The following is a 23,413-nucleotide window of genomic DNA, read 5'->3' on the forward strand; positions in this document are numbered from 1 at the left end:
TGGTGTTCAAGGAGATTCAGCCACCAAAAGTCCCAACACCTTTTTCCACCTCTGCCATCTACTGTCCCAGGTCTGTTACAGCCATGTCAGACACCACTCTTCAAGGTGAGTAAAGCCAGGAGGGCAAGGAGTGAGATCACAGATCTATATTTCAGTAGGCGATGCCCATACTGAGAAGAATGGTGTCCAGAGGGGATATGATTGCCTCTGGCTCCCCATCTCCATCTTCAGTCTCAGTAACGAGAGAACATCACCCCAACCCATAGATGTCACCTTAATGAATTTTCATGCCACTTATAAGAAGTCTCTAAAATATGGGGCTGGAGGAAAGTCAGGGTTCTACAACTGCTAGGCTGTCAGGGGTGGGGAATTGGTTTTGTAACCAAACTTCTATAAAAGCTGAGCTTTCTGGGGACATAGTAATGACACAAATTGAAACAAGGTAAAAAATAAAAAGACACATGTAAGTTTTGGAACCTTTAGACACGACGACCTACCTAAAAGCAAACTTCCAAGGAAAGGAGAGGCACTGTTTCAAAGACAAGGGGAGGGCAAGGAAGACCACATGCCAAGGAAGTCTGTAACCTCCCAGTGATCACTGCGCATGCACACAGCACACAAACACAAAGGGAGACAAAAACATCTGAACACATGACATCAAATGGTCACCACAAATCACTATGTGTCTCCAAACAGAGGTGATGCACTTGCCACTCAAGGAGAGCTATAGGAAGCCCAGTCCCAATGCTGTAGGGACCTTAGTGCTGAGGTGCCCTGAAAGGTGGGGAGCATCTCACTCACCAGGCACTGTATGCATGATTCACTCTTTTTCAGTGGTGGATATGGAGACATCCCTGGGATTGACACCTCCAGGCCAGACACTCTGTCTCCTGCAGAGTCCAGAGCTCTGCAATGCCTGCACACAGGATGTCCTGATAAGGAAACCACCTGTCTTTGGGGACAGCTCATTGACTGCCCCCATCCTAAGTCCTTCGAAATTCCTGACATTGCCTCTGGCTCCAAGCCTGGAACAAACAGAGAATAACAATATGGATGAGATGACTGCAGAGCCATTGCTGCCTATGAAGGCCTATGAGTGCATTAAAGAAAACCAAGATGCATCACTCCTCCCCTTAGCATACCCTGGCATGCAGCAGCCCCTGAACTACACTGATGATGGAAGCCGAAGGCGGGAGCTAGCTTCTGATAATTCCACCTTGGGAAGCACTAGCCTTGGTCTGGAAGAGCCAGGGACTCTGTGGAGTGTCATGGTGTCCAGCATTGATTTTGAAGACATGACTACCCTTGTGTCAGACATTCAACTTCCCCAACTCTTAAACTCCCTCACTGACCTTGTCCAATATGAAGATCCCCCAACAACACAATCGAAAGACTTCAGAGTCTTCAGGAGGGATCAGGTCCAGGAAAACTCCAGCAGCAGCATCTTCACATACAAAGAGGTGCACAAGAACGATCAGAAAGCCTCTGATCTGCTTCATGGAGTTCCACAGGCCAGAATCCAGTGCCAGGTTCTGTCAGAAGGAGAAGAGGCTTTGGGCAATGCTAGGGCCAGTGAAGGGGCTATTGACAACATGGCCAAGCACTTGGATGGCACAGCTCAGAAATAGGCACATAGCAGGCCCAGGATATATAGGGCACAGGGCCAAGACAAGACCAAGTGGACCCAAGAAAACAAAACCATGAAATCCGGGGAGCTGAAGCCATCTTGTTCTAGAGTCAAGGTAGAAGACAAGCTCAGTGTCCCCAAGAACAAGAGGAAGAGGAATCCACCTGAATTCAGCCAGGGCAGCTTTAAAAAACCTGACACTCACCTCGGTATGCACATGCTGCAGGTAGTACAGGTCTTTCACCCACTGGGAAAGAAGAGTGACAAGAAAACAGGCATCTCCTCCTCCCAGAGTCTGCCAAACTTGAGCAGCAGCCAAGATCTCAGCAGAGCCCCAGCCACCCCATCACTGCTGGATGTGCCATGTGATGGCCGAGGGCCTGCCAAAACCCAGGGCAATGCTCACAGTCTAGAGAACAATGTCTACAAGGAGTGCCCATTTCCTTCCCTGTATGAGCTGCCCCCACCTGGGGAGGCCAAGTTAGTACCTCTTCTTTTCTGATACTTGGTCAAGCCTCAAGCCAGACCGCTTTCCAGAAAGCTTCTCTCCCTGGCTTCACGCAAGCCCACTGCAGCTTATGCTGTGAGGCCACATTCCCACTGGCCTCAGTCTTCCACACTCAAGCCTTCCCAACCATCTCCTGTCAACATATCTGTGATGGCCTCTGACAAGACAGCTGGGCTGACTGCCACCACCTAATCTAACCAACAGCTTCCATTCTTGTACGAGGTCTCAGGCAGCTGTCCCTGGGTCAGCCCCCTACAGAGCATCATCTCATACTTCACTCCAGAAAGTGCTTGTCTCTGCTGCCAGGAAGAAGACCCCATCACCTCCCAAACCTCAAACCCAATATCTACTGCAAGACTTCAGCTGCCATCCAATTCCATGGAGGAATGTCGACATTCCAGGGTCAGTCATCTCACAGCCAATCACAGCTGTGAGTGGGACAAACTGCACGTTTTCCTTCACAGGGAGAAGGAAATGGAAATTGCTCAATATTATGGCTATGCAATGTAAGTGCTGGCCAACCCTTTGGAACACGGTGCTATTACTCATACACAAGGTGAGATACATATACAGACATACTGGCTTGCCTGATGTCTGGATTTATACATAAACACAAGATAGTTTCTATGCTTATAAATATTTGAAGACACTAAAATTGACTGTAGAAACTTAAGTCAGTTATTTCATCCATGAATATATATAGAGGGTTTGATGTTTTCCTCATACCTTGGCTATCATTAACCTAGGTTGCCAAAGTAAGAATAGATGCTACATAAATACATCATATGTGTTATATCACTGCAAGTAATTACTTAATGAAAAAGCCATTAGCCAAAGGCAATAGCGGTGATAAAATTATTCTCCTTGACCTTTATGTTCATGACATCGGTTACCAAACATGGTATTGTTTCCCGAGAGTATGCAGTACAGTGACTACACTCCTGCTTTTACCACATGTCCTCCCATTTTGAACCTCTCACTCTAGCCCTTTAATCAGTGCAAGTCTGCGACTGAGGTCTTCCTGCAATTTCATGAAATGAAATTCAGGGTTCCAGGTGCACACAATCAAGCACCCAGCTTGAAGGGAACATACCCATGGTTGACTCTCTTTCTGAGATGGGTTTAATTTGATTACTATGTTTACCTCAAGTTGTATCCAGTTTTGAAGGCATCCGTTTAATATTTTAATTCATTTTTTGTGTGTGTCATCTCCATGGATTCCAGTGTAACATACACGTGGAGTGCCTAAGGATGACCAAAAAGGGCACCGATAATCTGGAGTCTGGAATTCACTGATATTGGAAGCTACCATGAGGTCCTCTGACTTCAGCCTGGGGACTCCAAGAAGAGCAAGTGCCCTTATCTGCTGAACCATCTCATGGGGCCCCAGCTGGATCTGCCTACTACAAACAACACAGCTTCATTTTCACTATGGTCGTAAGGACTTCACATACTATGTACTTCACATGTTCTTCACTCATTGACATTGCTGTTGGACACCATGCTTGGTTCACTAATATTCTGTACACAGGGCTGCAATCAACACTGAAGGGCGAGTACCTCTTTAATAAATATATTGAGTTCTTTGGCAAGGTGTACATGAACTATGTGGTAGGGAAGGTTTTGCCTTTTAGAGAACCCTCCATACTGGTATCCAATCAGGCTGCCATACCTCCAGCAGAAGAGAATAAGGACAGCATTCCCTTCTGATAACACCATCAGCTCTGTTTCCCATTTCATTTCTAGATGCCCTTTGATGGCAGCTCCTGAAGGTTCACTGTGTACTTCCCTGATGCCTCCTGGAGTCACAATCCCTTTTCAGTAAATTTGCAAGGACTGTCTTTTTATTGCTCCTTTACTAGTTGGGTTGACTTCTTTCTCATGATTTCCATTTTTATCTCATTATAAATAATCAACATATTGATCCTCTGGTTGAGGTATCAATAGCAAAGATTTCATCCAGTTGTCTAAGACATACCTTCATGGCACTCCTTATTCTCTGGCTATGAACTCTTTCCTTCCCTGAGAGAGAATTTGGCAACCCCTGCCAGGATTTCTGGAGTGGTTGATGTTTTCCTTCATTCAGGCTTGTCCCTAAACCTTCAACTCTGCTATGCTAGGATGTAACAGGTTCAGAGTTTGTTACACAATGACCTCGGAGGCATTTGGCATTGTTATTTTACAGGGTTAAACAGAGGAAGAAGAATTCACATAATGATTACATTGGGTTTATTTTCTTCATGAACTTCTGTAACTTACTACGTTGCATCAGGCTAGCCCTGAGTTCCCATTAATATGCCCACCTGTGCCTCTGCCTGAAAATGTGGATATCTGGTATTCCAAGCATAATTAGTTGAGGAGGCCTTGTGAGAGTCAAGGTGTGGTTTGGTACATGTCTAAAATCTCATGAAAATTAACTGCATGTGTTCAGAACTGGATCTCAAGACAGATACTTTTGTTTTGAAAGTGTTCTGTTCAAGCAGAGATCTTAGGAAAGTTGCCCCAAATGCTATAGGGACCTAAGTCCAGCAATGCACTGAAAGGAGGGGAGCATCTCACTCACCAGGACCTCCCGTCTTCCTGGACTCTTTTTCAGTGCTGCCAGTGGAGAAGAGACATTGTTGGGATTGACACTTCTGGCCAGATATTCCTTCTGCTGCGAGAGAATACTAGGGAAATCCTGCACCCCAGATGACCAGATGAGGACATCACCTGTCCATGGGGACAGATCATAAACTGACCCCATCCCCAGTCCTTCAGAATTTGTGGCCTTGCCTCCAGCTCCTAGCCTGGAACAAACAGAGAATAATAACTTGGTTCACATGACAATCAGTCTATCTTTGCCTCTGGTGCCTGTAGGGGTACAAAGAAGAAACCAAGAGCAAGAACTCTTCCCTTTAGTACTTCCCAATATGCAGCAGGCCCTGCACTACACTGAAGCTGTTAGAATAAGGCAGAAGCTAGTTTCATAGTGCCACTTTGGAACATTCTCTAAAATCAACGACATACTTGCCAACATAGCAAATCTCAACAGGTACAAAAAGGTTAAAATAACCTCCTGTATCTTACCAGACCACCATGCTTTAAAGTTAGAATTCAACAACAACACATATTGCAGAAAACCTACAAACTCATGGAAATTAAATAGTGCCCCAATTGCACAATTCCTGGGTCAAGGAAGAAATAAAAAAAAAAGAAAATAAATGTTTCCTAGAATTCAATGAGAATGTGGACACAACATACCCAAAGTTATGGGACACTTTGAAAGCAGTACTAAGAGATAAGTTCATAGTGCTAAGTGCCCTCATGAGGAAACAGGAGAATAGTCACACTAGAGAATTAACAGCACAACTGAAAGCTCTAGAACACAAAGAGGCCAATGCATGCTGGAGGTGTAGATGCCAGGAAATAATCAAATTGAGGGCTGAAATCAATAAAGTGGAAACTAGGAGAACAATACAAAGAATCAGTATAGGGAAGAGTTGATTTGTCGAGAAAATCAGCATGATAGACAAACTTTTATCCAAACTTACCAAATGGCAGAGTGTGAACATGCAAATTAATAAAATCAGGAATGAATAGGGAGACATAACAACAGACACAGAGGAAATCCAGAGAATCATCAAGTCATACTTTGAAAACCTGTATTCCTCAAAATTCGAAAATCTCAAGGAAATGGACAATTTTCTGGATGCATTTCACTTACCAAAATTAAATCAAGAACAGATAAGCAAGTTAAATAGTCCTATAACCCCTAATGAAATAGAAGCAGTCATAAAATTCTCCCAATCAAAAAAGCCCAGGGCCAGTTGGCTTCAGTGCAGAAATCTACCAGAAATTCAAGGAACAGCTAATATCAATTCTCCTCAAAGTATTCCACACAATAGAAGCAGAAGGATCATTGCCAAACTCTTTTTACGAGGCTTCAATAACCTTGGTACCCAAGCCACACAAAGACACTACTAAGAAAAAGAACTACAGACATTGATGCAAAAATACTCAATAAAATACTGGCAAATCCAATCCAAGAACACATCAGAGAAATCATCACCATGATCAAGTAGGCTTCATCCCAGGGATGCATGGATGGTTCAACATACGAAAATCTACCAATGTAATCCAACATATAAACAGACTGAGAAAAAAATGTACATGATCATCTTACTAGATGCTGCAGAAGCCTTTGGCAAAATCCAACACCCCTTCATGAAAAAGTCTTGGAGAGATCAGGGATAACAGGAACATACCTACCCATGATAAGAGCAATATACAGCAAGCTGACAGCCAAAATCAAATTAAATGGAGAGAAACTCAATGCAATTCCTCTAAAATTGGGGACAGAACAAGGCTGTCCACTCTCTCCATACCTCTTCAATATTGTCCTTGAAGTTCTAGCTAGAGCAATAAGACAACAAAAGGAGATCAAGGGGATACAATTTGGAAAGGAAGAAGGCAACCTTTCACTATTTGCAGATGATAATATAGTCTACATAAATGACCCAAAAAACTCTACCAGGGAACTCCTACAGCTGACAAACACATTCAGCAAAGTGGCAGGATACAAGATTAACTCAAAAAAAAAAAATCAGTAGCCCTACTTTATACAGATGATACATTCGCAGAGAAAGAAATCAGAGAAATATCACCCTTTACAATTGCCACAAACAACATAAAATACTGTGGAGTAACACTAATCAAAAAAGTGAAAGACTTGTATCATAAGAATTTTGAGTCTTTAAAGAAAGAAATTAAAGAAGATACCAGCAAACGGAAAGATCTCCCATGTTCTTGGATAGGTAGGATCAACATAGTAAATATGGAAATCTTGCCAAAAGCAATCTACACATTCAGTGCAATCCCCATCAAAATCCCAGCACAATTCTTCACAGACCTTGAAAGAACAATTCTCAACTTTATATGGAAAAACAAAAGACCCAGATAGTCAAAACAACCCTGTACAATAAAGGAACTTCTGGAGGCATCACCATCCCTGACTTCAAGCTCTGTTACAGAGCTATAGTACTGAAACTGCTTGGTAATGGCACAAAAATAGACAGGTGGACCAATGGAATCCAGATGAAAACCCTGATATTAACTCACACACCTACGAAACACCTGATTTTTGACAAAGAAGCTAAATTGATACGATGGACTAAATAAAGCATCTTCAACAAATTGTGCTGGCATAACTGGAGGCTGGCATGTAGAAGACTGCAGATAGATCCATTTCTATCGCCATGCACAAAAGGTAAGTCCAAAAGGATCAAAGACCTCAACATGAATCCAGCCACACTGAACCTATTAGAAGACAAAGTAGGAAATACAATTGAGTTAATTGGTACAGGAGACTACTTCCGGAACATTACACCAGTAGCACAGACATTGAGACCAACAATTGATAACTGGGACCTCCTGAAACTGACAAGGTTCTGTAAGGCAAAGGACACAGTCAGCTAGACAAACTGGCAGCCCACACACGAGAAAAGATTTTCATCAACCCAATATCTGACAGAGATCTCCAAAATATACAAAGAACTCAAGAAGCTAGTCTCCAAAACACCAAACAATCCAATTAAAAAGTGGGATACAGAACTAAATAGACAATTCTCAATAGATGAATATAAAATGGCTGAAAGACACATAAGAAAGTGTTCAACATCCTTTGCCATCAAGGAAATGAAAATCAAAACAACTCTGAGATACCATCTTACTCCTGTCAGAATGGCTAAAATCAAAAACACCAATGACCATTTATGCAGGAGAGGATGTGGAGAAAGGGGAATACTCCTCCACTGCTGGTGGGAGTGCCAAATCGTACAGCCACTTTGGAAATCAGTATGGTGACTCCTCAGGAAACTGGGAATCAGTCTACCACAAGATCCAGCAATTCCACTCTTAGGCATATACCCCAAAGAAGCTCATTCATACAATAAGGACATCTGTTGAATGATGTTCATCACAGCATTTTTTTTTTAATAGCCAGAACCTAGAAGTACCCTAGTTGCCCCTCAACTGAAGAATGGAGACAGAAAATGTGGTACATTTACACAATGGTGTACTACTTAGCAGAAAAAAAAAAATGGAATCATGAAATTCGCAGGCAAATGGATGGAACTAGAAGAAACCATTCTGAGGGAGGCAACCCGAATCACCAAAAGACAAACAGGGTAAGTACTCACTCATGTTTGGATCTTAGACATAGAGCAAAAGATTCCCAGCCCACAATCAACAATGCCTGAAGCTAGGTAACAAGGAGGACTCTGAGAGAGAGATACATGGTTCTCCGGAGAAGGGGAAAGGAACACGATCTCTTGAGCAAATTGGGAGTATGGCGGGAGGGGAGAGGGAGCTAGGAGAATGAGAAGGGGAGAAGAGGAGAGGTGAGGGGGACATGAGGGAGCAGAAAGTTTGAGCTGGGGGAATAAAAGAAAACAAGCTAAGAGATACCATAATACAAGGAGGCATTTTTAGGTTTAAAGAGAAATCAGGCACTAGGGAAATGTCTGGAGATCTACAAAGATGACTCCAACTAACAATCCAAGCAACAGAGCAGAGGCAACCTTAAATGCCCTCCCCTGATAATGAGATTGAAGACTGACTTATATGCCATCCTATAGCCTTCATCCAGCAGCTGGTGGAAGTAGAAGCAGACACCCACAGCTAATCACTGAACTGATCTGGAATCCAGTTGCAGAGAAGGAGTGATGAGCAAAGGGGTCCAGACCAGGCTGGTGAAGCCCACAGAAACAGCTGACCTGAACAACGGGGAGCTCTTTGTCCCTGGACTGATAGATGGGAAACCAGCATGGGATTGATTCAGACCCCAGAAACATGGGTGTCAGTGAGGAGAACTCGGAAATCCATGGGGCCTCCTGTAGTTGATCAGTACTTATCCCTATCATAGGTGTGGACTTTGGGAGCCCATTCCACATAGAGGGATACTCCCTGAGCCAAGACACAGGGTGGGGGGTAGGTCTAAGCCCTATCCCATAGGATATGACAGACTCTGAAGATCCCCTATGTAAGGCCTCACCTTTCCTGGGGAGCAGAAAGGGTATGGGATAGGTAGGGTTTTAGTTGTAAGAGTGGTAGGAGAAGGGGAGGGAGAAGGAACTGGGATTGACATGTAAAACAATCTTGTTTCTAATTCAAATTAAACAATGGAAAAAAGGAAATATAGCACCTGAAATTTACTGAGGGGTTGCATTCAACCTATCATTAGAATCTCATGGTGTATCTCTCTTCACCATATCTAACCCCCTACTATAATGTCGGCCCCAAGTCATCCCTTCCATGTGACCACAAAACAACAATTGCCTTTCCCATGGAACCTTTGACCTCCTGAGTCATGTTCAATGTAGGAGATCACAGTACAAGATCGGAAATCCCTTCTGGGCATGGGCTTTCAAATCAAATTGGAAAGTTGTTGCTAATATAGCTAACAACTGTGCCTTCATGGGACCATTGTATAGATCTTGCCTGACTTTTTAGAAGTGTGGGGGAGAGAGCACAAAACCTAATAGGACAGTTTCTGAACATTCTCCCACAAAATGATGGGAGAATTTGTTTGGTTTATGAAGCCAGCCTGCTAGCAGAGAGGGAGATTGCATTTCAGAGGAATTCTGAATTCCTGAAACTCAATCAGGATTACCATCATATAATACTGACTAAAACCTAACAAAAGGTTCAAACAGCCCTCACATTTTGGGAGGTCTTGAAGATCTTCTTGGCCAACATCTCCTGAGACTCACACCCACCTCTGGCACTTAGCATTGAGCAGGCATATGGCTTCTGCAATTGCCATTTTCCACCCATGCAGGATACCATCTTTCAAATTCTTCAACTTATTTTCAATCTTCTTGGAGATGCTGTCCTACACCTTCCAGGCACTGAGATGATACAATGATGTCATCTCTGAAAGGAAACATTCCATACATAGGGTGACAACAGTCCGCAAAGCCCTGCCACTGCCAATTCTATCAGGGAACAGGCTTCCTGTAGAGTGACACATTAGTCAGATTCTCTAGGAAATGTGAGCAATCCATTCCACTAAAGGTTGAAAACTTCCCATCACTTGCAGCTACTGATGAATTAAGAGTCTTTGTATCTTAGATCAAATGACAAGTCTCTTTAACTTCTAGTCTTCAGCACTCTCCTAGGGCCAGACTCTTCGGAGTCTGCTAAACTCAACAAAGTCTCTTCACACTGACCCAAAGACAAGAACATGGCCACGGTCAACCCTTCCACTTCAATTCATGCACATCTCTGATATGCTCCACAACAACACTGTAGAAGCAGGTGCCTTGTTGGAGGCTCTCAGAGTTACAGGAGGTATTAACTGGTGTTCAGATGTCAACCCACCAGAGGAGTGATACACTGAAGTAGTTTAACCCTGTGCATTCCAGCACTGCATGGCAATCAACTCTGAAAACAGTTGCTCACATTTGCTGAATCAGTGTGATGTCTCTCCCCAATGCATGCATGTGTATATGTTATCTCGTGATTACAGCTCAGTCTTAGGGACACAGATACCTGTGGCTGGTCAGCAAGATAATTTTTCATTAAGTGTATAATGTTGATATACAGGGAATATGCAAGGACATGATTCATAACAAGATCTATTTATCCTAACTGGACTGTAGACTCTTATAAGCCTGCTTTGTTCCTTTTACTCAGACTAAGTGCACACAATAAACTCATTTGTACCTCACAACACAGTCAATCAGACTAGGGTTTTTTTTGGAAATAGACCATGAGTTTTAAACTTTACAGCTATGCACAAGGGTACCAGTCACAGGTGGCCATCCAAGGTTGCTGTACAAAGCACCTTAAGAAGCACACACCAATTCTTTGCTTATCAAGTCTGCTGACAATAGACTTATGTCACATAGTTTATTGCTGGAGCCTGTCCCTGCCATGTCAGGTCAGGCTTACTCCCTTTACCTCGGAACCAATCTTGTGTTGTCATGGTAAATGGCTCATATACTTATCATTTGTGCTAGGAATGGGCTTTTGACCAATGAGAGACTACTCTTGCCAAATTATTTCATTGCTTCAAGCCCTACATGGGATTGAGGTTTTTAGGCTAGAGGAAAAAAAAAACGGCAGGAGGAATTAGAATTAGGACATGAGAATTAAGATAGAGGAAGAAGAATGAAGATACCTTTTTGGAAATGCACACTGTCAGAGAATTCACTGACCAACAGATACTCAAAGTAACCTCCGGTAACTATAGAGCCCGAACTTGACCCTGAGGACACAAAAAGCCCTTGTTAGTGCCTCACTATCTTTTTCTGTCCATAGCTGACCACTGAGAGTGCTCAGAATGAGGAAGCAATCCCTGATCCCAGCATATTATTTCCAATGAAAAAATATAAGAAGTTTATTCTGAGTTTATTACTGAACACAACATGGCATATGCTTAGTTTGCTCTCACCTGTCCATTTGTTACATCTATGTTTTCCATCAATCCTAATTTAAAGACTTCAGAAGGTCACTAGCAGGGCATGTGATTTTTCAGTCAATTTCTTCCTTCAAATGGAGCCACCACAAGTATGGACACATGCGTGTTGCCATGAACATGTCTATTACTACAGAGAGGTAAACAAAGCACTTCTCCCTAAGACAGAGCACCAATGAAAGAACAAAGAAATTAGTACAGCCAAGTCAACAGTCATGAACTTGTATGGTAACTCAGTTTACTTAAGCGAATGAAGGATGACTTACTTGCACTAAGTACCATTAGTTAGATGGAGATGCTGGAATCAAAATTCTCATGTGTATGACTTATAGGACAGAAAATCTAGGTGCCTAGTGTTCTTTCATGAACTGAAGCCTGTAAGACCTTTGTGGAAGTTGTCTCCCTAGTAATGGGTGAAAACTTCACTGGGCTTTGGGGAGTCACTCCAATTCTTCTGGAACTGAGAACTGTACATGCTTTGAGTCTCATGAGTCACTTCTTCCTTTACAAAGAAAGCTTCAGCATGGAAGAAACTGCTACTCAACAAACAGGGATGAGCAACTGTGTCCTTGACTTTCCTTATCTCTGCTTCTCTGGGACGTTTTACAGCTTTATATTCCTAATGTGCATGTTGGCTTGAATCACTCCAAAATACCAAGGCCTCTCATGCCTTACAAGGAACATGAGAATCCAACAGGATAATCATAGATCCTAAAACCCCATACTGCTCCCAGATTCTCTCTTGAATAAATCTCTCTCCTAAGACTATCATGAACACAGACCAGTCTATTTCTGGGAAGTAGACATCAGAGACCAGTCCCGATGTACTCTTGCATCAATGACTCTATCCACCGTTACCTTATTAGACCCTGGAATTTACAGGAAACCAAAACATGAAAAATAATAAACAGGTAGATCAGAAAAATGCTTATTGTTATGTTACTTTCAACACAGCTGAGATACAGCAAAGGGACCATCATGTCTACTGCAATTGAATTACCAATGCACACTTGTCCCTCTGGCAATATAGCACAAACCAGAGTCCTGAGGAAAGAGGTAATCTCAATTCAGTAGTTGACACCCTGAAGTTAGCCTCTGACACTGACTATGGGAAATGATCTGAAGTAACAATTGATAGAGAGGGGCCAAGTGTATGCTGGGAAATACTATACAAAGCAGTTGGAGTTGTAATATATGAGAACATTTGCAAACAAGTCAGAAGAATCATGCCAGTGAACAATATTTCTCTGTGGTCTCTGCTTCAGCTCCTGCCTCTAGCTCTTGCCTTTTATCTTGCTTTGGATTGCCAAGACAATGAGTTATAAAAATTTATGATGGAAGGCATTCGAACTTGCTCCAGTTTATTTTGGCTCATGCTTTATCATACCCTAGAAGAAGCAATTTTAAACACTCAGACAGACATATGCTCTCTCTGTCTCCTCTCTCTCTCTCTCTCTCTCTCTCTCTCTCTCTGTCTTCCTGTCAATAAAAAAACATATATTAATCATTCAAGGCAACACATGCATAGTGGAATCCTCAACTCAAAGTGTAATTACACCAGGAAGGCAAATTATTATCTATTTAAAAACACAAAGACACTGATGGATAACCTACATGAGTATGAACACCAGGAATAACCCTTTATTAAAGGAAGAAGCAGAATTTTCCTTGAACACACAAACTACACAAACCATACCCACTAAATCATGACTTGAGAAGCTGACCTATGCACTGAGGGGATTGAAAAACTCACCTATGATGCCACAGGAAGAAATAAATTGCATTAAAAGAGTACAGAAGCAAACAACTCTAAGGTCTTTGACAAACAAGAGAAAATTCATAAGAATTCACATTCATCCATCAATCTGAACTTTGGAAGATAATGGTCTCAACTCCCTATGAAAAATCAAGTCTACTCCTGGTGGAAAGCCATTTAGGGTTCCTGCAGAACTTCTCTTCTCTCTCTCATGGCAAGATACAATCCCACAAACTCATCCCTAGCTCTGTAACCAAACACACTTGGCAGCCTTGACTTACCACCCTGCTACCATCACTTATGGACCCCACAGTTATGCCCTTTTGGCAACCGGTAGGCTGAAGGGAGGCCCACAACTTTCAGAGATCCAATGCTCCCAGGCTGATCCCCAGCTCTGCAGCAGGGTTCCTGCTGCACTCTCACATTCCCCTTTGACCCCATTCATAGAGATCACAAGGACCTCCTCCAACCTGACCTACCCAATATCAACCCAGTAGTCCAGTCTCCAACATATGCAGGACAAAAAGCAGACAACTGCCAAAAATCACAATCCTGGAAATCCTCACAGAGGAAAGTTATCCAAGAAACAAAGCATCCACTTAACAAATACAAATGCAGAAATCTTCACCTCGAACTTATACTTATCCCAGACCTAGATGCTTGGAAGCCAGCTGAATGGCATGGTGAGTAACACAGAGGGAGATATCTCCCCACTAGATCCCAGATATTACTGTACCCAATATGCTGAATATTCCTACACAGTGGTGCACATGCCAAGCAGCAACAAAATCAAAATAAATAAACAATAGAAACCATTAAGTACTAATATATGAACATGATAAAGGTCCACATGTAAATCATTTAACCAAACTCAGGACAACATATTTGGAGGCCATGCAGAAATCCAAGCACATACAAACAGCAGAAGATATCAATGGTAAATGTTCAAGACCTGAAAATGGAAAGAGAATCCATAAATAAAATACAAGTTGAGGGTGCTCTGGAAATGAAAAATGTGGGGTTATGAACAGGAAGTACAGAGAAAACATTGTCTAAAAGAATACAAGAGATGGATGTGAGAATTTCAGGCTTTGAAGATATGATAGGAAAAGTAGATATATGGGTCAAAGAAAATGTGAATTCCAAAATTATCCTGACACGAAACATTAAAAACATTAAAAACATTTTAAAATTCCATGACATTTTAATGGACATAAGAATAATTTCATTAAGAGGAAGAAATTTCCCAGCTAAGAGCCCAGAAAATATGTGCAATGAAACCACAGAAGATCACATTCCTAATCCAAAGAAGGAGATGACTGTCAAGGTACAAGAAATAAACAGAACACCAAATTTCCTGGAGCAGAAGAGAAATTCCATGGACACATATGACAATAAGCACTGAACTGATAACAAAAGGAAAGAATATTAAAAGCTACAAGAACATAAGGGACCTGTAACTGGAATTACAACTGACTTCTCAATGGAGATTCAAAGAGCCACAAGGGCATTGACAGATGCGCTACAGACTCAAAGATACCACAGACACTAACCCATACAACTATACCGTACAAAACATTCAATCACCAGAGATAGAGAAAATAAGATATTACATTATAAAGTCAAATTGAAACATTATCTATCTATAAATCAAGCATAGGAGAATCTGCTAGAAGAAAATTCAAACCTAAGGAGTTTAACGAAACCCCTGAAAACAAAGGGAAAAATAAATTCACACTAGTAAAACCACAGGATGGAAAACACACATGTACACATGATCACACATATACACCCCCATACAGACACACCAATTATAAGCATGAGATCTAACAACAACAATAAAAAAATAGAAGAAGCAAAACCAATGGTTTTAGATAGCTCTCAATACCATTTATCTAAAATGAAAATGACTAACAGAATGAATGTGAAAACGGGATCCACACTTCTGGTGTAATAAGACACATATCTACACATCAAGAATAGACATTACCTAGGTTAAGGGGTTGGAAAAAGATATTCCAAGAAAGCAGGCATAGGGAGCAAGCTGCTGTACACACTTCTATATCTAACAAAACAAATAGACTTCAAAGAAACTAATGAAAAGAGATAGGGAAGGGTACTCCATCCTCATTGTAATGCTTTCCTTAAAAATGTAAGCTTCCCATAAGTTCATGAGCTGTGGAACTATTAGGGGCTGTGGCCTTGTTGGAGTGGATAGGTCTGTGTTGGAGGATGACTGTCCCTAGAGGGAGAGCTGTGTGACCGGAATAGCCCAGGCCAGGCCTTGTAGTTGCAGATTTAGATCTCTCAGCCCCTTCTCCAGAATCATAACTGCCTCCATGCAATCACCTTTCCCACCATGACAGTAATGGACTAAACATGAAATTCTAGGCCAGCCTCAATTGAATGCTTTCATTCAGAACAGTTACCATGATCATGGTGTTTCTTGGCAGCAATTAAATACTAAGTAAGACAGAAGTTGTTACCAGACACTGCCTTCCTCCTGTGATAGACCAGACCATGCTTTTCTTTGGAGGAATGTGGTCTCTGGGCCTTTGCATTGGAAAAGCAGTTAGGTGCTTTCAGTGGGGCTTAGTAAGGCATGCAAGATAGTGGTTCTCTGTGTGATTGGAACAAGGAGGGCCTGCCTCTAGAGGTTTCACAGTTGATGAATATTAGTAGGTGGGTGAGAGAAAAAGGGGACTTGTGATATTTAGCTGAAGAATGGAGCTGCTTTCAGCCCTTGTCCAAAAAGTCTGCCTGAGGCCAAGTTGAAGAGTTTGGGATCAATTGCATTTTCACAGGAAATATCAAAACAGTCTTGTATTGATACTGTCGGATGGGTATTAGTGTTAACTCTTAGGCAGATTTGCAGTGGTAAGGAATATGCTGAGCAAGGCAAATGAAAAGGTACACCTTAAGGAGAAATTGGCATAAGAAGTTGTGTTCAAGTCAATAAACAGCCTGAAGAAATTACTGATGATAAATGGCATTAAGGGAGTGGTGACCTCAGAGCAAGATCTCACCCAGCTCAGCTTCCAACTTTTGAAGAGAAATTAAAGGAAATCTTAAGCCTGGTGTGAGTGCACATACCAATAATCTCAGGACAAGAGAGGCAGAGGAAGTTGGATGTCTACATTTGAGGCCATCCTGACCTACTGAGCAAGTCCCAGGACAGCCAAGATTTGGTAATGAATGGAACCATCAAAACCAGGAAGCTGATGAAGATTTAATTGAACAACAGCCCATGGTACCATCCCAGAAAGCAGTAGAATTTGGTGATCTGAGGCCACAGGCTTCTGACTTTATTTTCAGGGATAGGAGAGAGAGGTTATGGCATCTCCTTCTGCAAGTAAGCAGCTTATGGATGCCAGTCATGTTGCATGAGTGTCTGAGCAAGGAGCCCTGTGTGAAGCTGTCAAGTCGAGGCCCAGAATGCCTTGGAGAAACCAAGACTTTGGAGATGCCAAAGTCATGGGATTCATGCCTAGGAAATCTGCTCACTGGGAGGGGACCCAAACCAAGAAAAAGAAATGTGGTTCAGTCAACAAAGCTGAAAGGAGTCGGTGATCTCATGAGCACTTTGACAATACACTCAGAGCTTCGGAGTTTGGAGTGTGCCCAGTTGGTTTTGGGTCATGCATTGATCCAATATCCAATGTCAACTTTTTTCACATTGAAATGGTAATGCGTATCATGTGCCATCATATCATGAAGTATGTGTTTTGTTGTTTTGCTTTGATTTCACAAGGCTTTCACAGTTAGAGGATGGACATGACTATACGGAGTCATTAAGACTTTTAAACTGGTGCAGATACCATGGGTCTTTTAAGGCTGCTCTAATTGTATTTTACATGATGTAAAGTGTACAAGCCTATGTAGGCCAGGGAGTGGAACTGGGTGGTTTGCGTAAAAATGTCCTCTATAGGTGGCATTACAAGGAGCTGTGGACATTGGGTGGGTGAGCCTTACCTGTAGGAAATGCTTCATTGGTGTTGGGCTTTGAGAACTGAGAAGCTCAGGCCAATTCTCTGCTTGTTGCTTCTGGTTCAAGATATAGAACTACCAGCATTTTCTCCAGTCCTGAGTCTGCCTGCTTTCTCCATGCTTTCTGCCATGAGAGTAATTGAACAATACTTTGGAAGGGTAAACCAGACACTATTAAAAGTTTTCCTTTATAAAATGTGCCATATTCATAACGTTTCCTCTAAGCAATAAAATGATAGCAAGGACACTACCAATAGAAACAGGTACCAAGAGGATATTGCAATTTTTTTGCTTCTATAGCCAAAAAAAGGCAGCAAGTCTATAACGGAAAAATGAATGCAGCTGAAATCACATACTGAAATGCACACACGGACAGTGGACAATCTCAATATCCCAAATGCCACCAATAAAGAGAGAGGAGAGGGGAGAGAGAGAATGTGAAGTCTTCCTGGAATTCATGAAAATTCAAACACAAAATACCCAAACTGTTGCATGCTAAGGGGAATGTGTAGAGCAGTTAGTCCCTACATAAAGAAAATGGAGACACCCCATTCTAGCACCCTAACAGAAAGCATAAAAGTTACAGAAAAAAAATCAATGACACCAAGAGAATAAACAATAGAAAATAATTGAAATGAACAGTGGGACATACCAACTGATACCATGGAATACCAAAGTATCATAAGGACATTTGTTAAAACCCTGTCCTCCACCAAATGGAAACCATGAAAGTAAAAGATCCTTTTCTCAATAAGCACCATTTCTCAAAGTGCCATCGCATCAGATAAAGGATTTAAATATACCTAGAAGCCCTAGTGACTCCAAAATGCCAAAGCACAAACAAAATACCAGGACCAGATGTTTTTAGCACTGCTAGAATTTCAAGAAAGGTGCTAGATTTTCAAGAAAGAGTTATAGCTATCATGCTCAAATTCTTGCACAAAATGGAAATAAATAGCATTGACCAATTCATTACATCGGGCCACATTTACCCTGATACACAAACAATGGAAATATTCAACAAAGACAGAGAATTATAGGTATCCTTCCTTTCTGAACAAATATTTTTTAAATACTCAATAGAATGTTTGCAAACCAAATCCAAGGACACATCCAACAGATTGTTCAAGCTCATCAACATGGGATCTTACCAGAGATTCAGTGAAGCACCAACACATGATATCCAGTAATTGATTCCATCATACAAATGAAGAAAGAAAACAAATACAAGTTAATCCCCTTATGCAGAAATGCCTTGTTCAAAATCCAACAATCCTACATGATAAAAGTGCTGGGGAGATTTAGAGTAAAAAGGCATGCTTCAACAAAACAAAGTCAATTTACAACAAAACTAAAACCAAACTTAAAAGAGATAGGGAGATATTCTAAGTGATTGTAGTCAAATTGGGAGCAACTCAAAGTTGTCTACAGTCTCCATATCTAATCCATATAATAATTAAAAGTTTAGCAACAGTAAAAGACAGCTGAAGTAGATCAGAGGGATATAAAATGAAATGGAAGAAGTCAAACTGTTATTATTTACAGATGATGTGATAGTATGTATAAGTGACCCTAAAAATACAACTAGGTACTCATACAGCTGATACATAATTTCAGCAAAGTAGCTTGGCCAAATTTGAGATACCCCATTCACAATAGCCACTAATGTCATCAAATGTCTTGGGGGGTACCTCTAAACAAGCAGGTCTGATATTCTCTTCAGGGACCTGAAGGAGGGAAGAGTTCACATGATCAAGGTTCTGTAAGATTAACATAATTAAGACAAAAAGAACAGTTATAAAAACTAACACATTCAAGGCAATCCCCATTATAATGCAAAAGCAATTAGTTACGAGGCCTTGAAAGCAAAATTCTCAATTTCATATAGAAACACAAAAAGACCCAGGATATATTAATGATGATAACATTAACACCTCTGCTAGAGGTCTCATGTTAGCAGATTTCAAGTGGTACTACCAAGGTGCAATGGTAACAAATACATGTTCTTGGCGTAAACACAGACACATTTGTCAAAGGGTCAAATAGAAGACCCAGATACAAAATTACACCCAGAGACACAATTGATTTCTTATAAAGAAGCCAGAAATATACAAAATAGATAAAGGGGCAGCATCTTCAACACATGGTATAGGTCAACCTGCATGTAGGCCTGTAAAAGGATGTAAATAGATCCATAATTTTTACCACATACAAAAAATACCCAGCTGATCATAGACTTCAACATAGTAGCAGATACACTGATGCTGACAGAAGAAAATGTTGGGAATAGTACAGATTGCACTTACGCAGATGACAACTGTCTCTACAGGAACGCAGAGTGGCAATTAATTAATGGTACCTCAGCAACCTGAAAAGGTTTTCTGTCAGGCAAAAGACATGGTCAATCTGGCCAGGAGACAGCATACAAAATGACACATTTTTATTGAATCTGGGTCTGATACAGGACTAAAGATATCCTAAAAATATAAGGAACTCAAGAAACTAGAATTTAAAAGGTCAAAATATACATCTTAATTCATGAGTTACAGATCTCAACAGACAACTCTTCAGGGCAGAAGCTCAAATGGCTATGAAAGGAATGAAGAAATACTCAGCATCTTTGGCCATCAGGCAAATGCAAATAAAACTACTTTGAGATCCCATCTCACCATGTCAGAGTGCCTAAGATCAATCACACACTTGACAGCTCATTTTTTTTTGAATACACACGTGAGGAATTTAATGTTTCTTATATTATGTTGTATTAACCATTTTAACATTAACATTGCTAAATTATGTTGAGAAAATGGCACATTTTGGGAATATATCATCTACACTTTGGACTTGTACTCAGGAGGCTGACACATGACGATCATGAATTCAAATATATCCCTCATCATTACTGACACCCAAGCCAGGCTTCTAATAAACTTGAAAATATGAAAATATGGAAACCATGACCAGGAACAACAAAACATCACACTTTCAGACAAATAGTATTTTGAATAATATTATCACACACTTCCTGATATTAAAAAAAAAATGTAGCACTTAGATGATGGGTGTAACATTATATACATTCAGCAGAAAAATAGCTATCATTAAGCAAAAGTACAAAATGAACAAAAGCCACTGAAGGAATATAAGGACAATAAAATAAATTGACTTAATGAATTATCCACACATGGAGCACTTTTTGGCATGCACCTCAAATATTGCAAAATAGATCCCCCAATTCAGTGATCTCTATCATCAGTTCCCATTCTGTGCCTCATGCTGCAGCTTAGGAATGTGAGTTCTTAGACCCCTGCTTTAGGTGTTATTCAAATTTTAATGATGCTCCTGTATCCCTCCGGAAACAGGGGCCAAATTAAATCTTTTATAACATGTTGTAGATATTATAACAAAAAGGGGAGAGGAAATAATACAAATTAATAAATTTTACACATAATTTACACTAGTTAATTAATGCACTTGAAGAGAAGCATAAATCTAAAAGTGATACACTATCATTTAAAATAATTGTGCAAGTGTTACAGATATGGAGGGAAAGGTATCCCTAATGTCATAAGTCAGTCTATACCTTCATCTGTGAAGGGAAGATGGACTGGATACCCGTAGCTCTGAAGAGAAACGTATCCTGACTTTTGGAAAGTCATGCTCTTACTGAATCTTTGGAGAGAATGTATCCTGGGTACCAAGATGTCTGAAGAGAAATCTATCCTGAGTGTCCAATGTCAGGCTACACATGCTGCTGTGAAGGGAAGATAGCCTGGAAACCCACAGATGTGAGGAAAAGGGCATCCTGACTGTCAGGAAGTCAGGCTATACATTAAGTTGGGTTCCAGTGTTGGATGTTTTCCATGCAGGATGTAACACTCCTGTTCCTCTTAGAGAGAGGCCATTACAACTGAGCTTTCCTCCACTCTGCTAAGAGTTTACCAGCATAAATGTCCATTGTTTCTTCTATTCTCTTTTCCTCTAGGGATTTTCCATGCAATAATAACCATTTCTTCTTAGCTAATCCCAAATTGTCACTTCTCTGCATCACTCAACTATGGGGAAACAGTCCAAGAAATGTAGCAGTGTGCTACAGCACCAGTGAAAAGATTTTTCTCCTTCCCTTCTCCCCTAAGGGCATTTCCAAGCAGAGTATGTTGCTCCTCTGCTCCACTCCAATAGGGTGTTTCATATCCACTCTTGCAAAAGAAGGTCATCAATGAAATGCATTGAACAGATTTATTTTGTATGGAAGAATCCAAGAAAGTGGTTGCCACTATCAGTGTGCGAAATGCCAGCTGCCAACTGAAATAGCATAGGGTTTATATATGTCTTCTTAGGGGCATAGGTTTTTCACGGAGAATAGTTTTCATCATGTTCTTTGATAAAATTTCAAACCCTGAGATTAAAAAAACCACTGAGATTGGCTGGATTCCTGCTTGGGAATTGGGGGGTTTCGGGCTCAGGTATTGCTTGGATTTTTCCTAAACTGGTGAGGCATAGAGTTTGTTTCTTTGCCTTTTGTTTCAGGGCCAAAGTCTGTTTCTTTTGCTGTATCTGGCTTCTGGTTCAGGGTGTGTTTCTTGCTGGCCCTTTTGTACAACACATTAGGCTTCATAAGTTTGTAAATTCATTTTTTCCATTAGTTTCCTGGAGCATCAATATAAAAAATAAATATCATAATTCTTGCACATATTTTTGACACTGTCAAGTTCCTTCTACAAATAAAATAGTGTTGTATAACTGATTGGAAGTGTGTTCGTGAGAGATCCAACCAAATACTTGATAATCAGAAGAACTAAGTATCTTTTTGAGGTATTCAAAAAGTATTACATCAGATTGATTGCCCAGAAACTTTTACTCTTGTATAAAAAGTACAAAATTAAACCAAACTGACTCCATTTGTACTTTCATTGATTAAAGATTTTTGTAATGATTTCAAAGACTCCTGATTGTTGCAAAAGCTTTACCATAATGATTACATTAATGTGATTTATCTCCAGGATATGTTCTTTTATGCATTTGAAGAAAACTTAGGCATGCAAAGGTTTTCCACACTGATTACACTCACAGGTTTTTCTCCCCTGTGTGTGTTCGTTTATGTATTTTAAGATTACCACGCTGAATACATTCATAGGGTTTCTCCCCATTATGGGTTCTTTTATGTGTTTGAAGATGACTGTGCTGAGCAAAGGCTTTATGGCATTGATTACATTCATAGGGTTTCTCTCCAGTATGTGTTCTTTTATGCGTTTTAAGAGCGCTGTTGTGCGCAAAGGCTTTACCACACTGATTACATTCATAGGGCTTTTCTCCAGTATGTATTCCTTTATGAACTTGTAGACAAATGCGCTGAATAAAGGCTTTCCCACACTGATTACATTCATAGGGTTTCTCACTAGTATGTATTCTTTTATGTCTTTGAAGATTACTCAGCTGAACAAAGGCTTTACCACACTGATTACATTCATAGGGTTTCTCCCCAGTATGTGTTCTTTGATGAATGAGAAGATAATAGTGATTTGCAAAGGCTTTACCACATTGGTTACATTCATAGGGCTTTTCTCCAGAATGTATTCTTTTATGCACTTGTAGACAAATGTGCCGAGTAAAGGCTTTCCCACACTGATTACATTCATAGGGTTTCTCACCAGTATGTATACTTTTATGTCTTTGAAGATTACTCAGCTGAACAAAGACTTTACCACACTGGTTACATTCATAGGGTTTCTCCCCAGTATGAGTTCTTTGATGAATAAGAAGATGACTATGATGCGCAAAGGCTTTACCACACTGAGTACATTCACAAGGTTTCTCTTGAGTATGTGTTCTTTTATGCCTTTGAAGATGACTGTTATATGCAAAGGCTTTAACACATTTTGTATATACAGAAGTCTGCTCTCCAGTTTGGCTTCTTTCATGCCTTTCATGACTTTTAGAAATTGCACAATGGTCTTCAATAGTATGGTCTTCCCAAATGTATCCTTTGTAGAGCATCTTCTGTGGAGTATCCAGTAAAGTCCACTCTTCCCAAGTGAAGTTGATATGCACATCATCATAGGTCATGGCATTCAT

General features: G+C 40.8%; 1 protein-coding gene across 1 annotated transcript; it reads right to left on the reverse strand.

Annotated features, from left to right (window-relative positions):
- Positions 1-3,608: 3,608 nt before the first annotated feature.
- LOC118239115 (zinc finger protein 120-like) lies at positions 3,609-23,413 on the reverse strand. Its single transcript, XM_035447101.1, has 3 exons — positions 23,044-23,413; positions 4,699-4,847; positions 3,609-3,656 (listed from the first exon to the last, which is right to left on the reverse strand). Exons 1-3 carry the CDS (start codon positions 23,411-23,413, stop codon positions 3,609-3,611), a joined length of 567 nt encoding a protein of 188 aa, XP_035302992.1.

The sequence above is a fragment of the Cricetulus griseus genome, chromosome 6 (assembly GCF_003668045.3).
Source record: "Cricetulus griseus strain 17A/GY chromosome 6, alternate assembly CriGri-PICRH-1.0, whole genome shotgun sequence".
In the NCBI taxonomy this organism is placed as follows: Eukaryota; Metazoa; Chordata; class Mammalia; order Rodentia; family Cricetidae; genus Cricetulus; species Cricetulus griseus.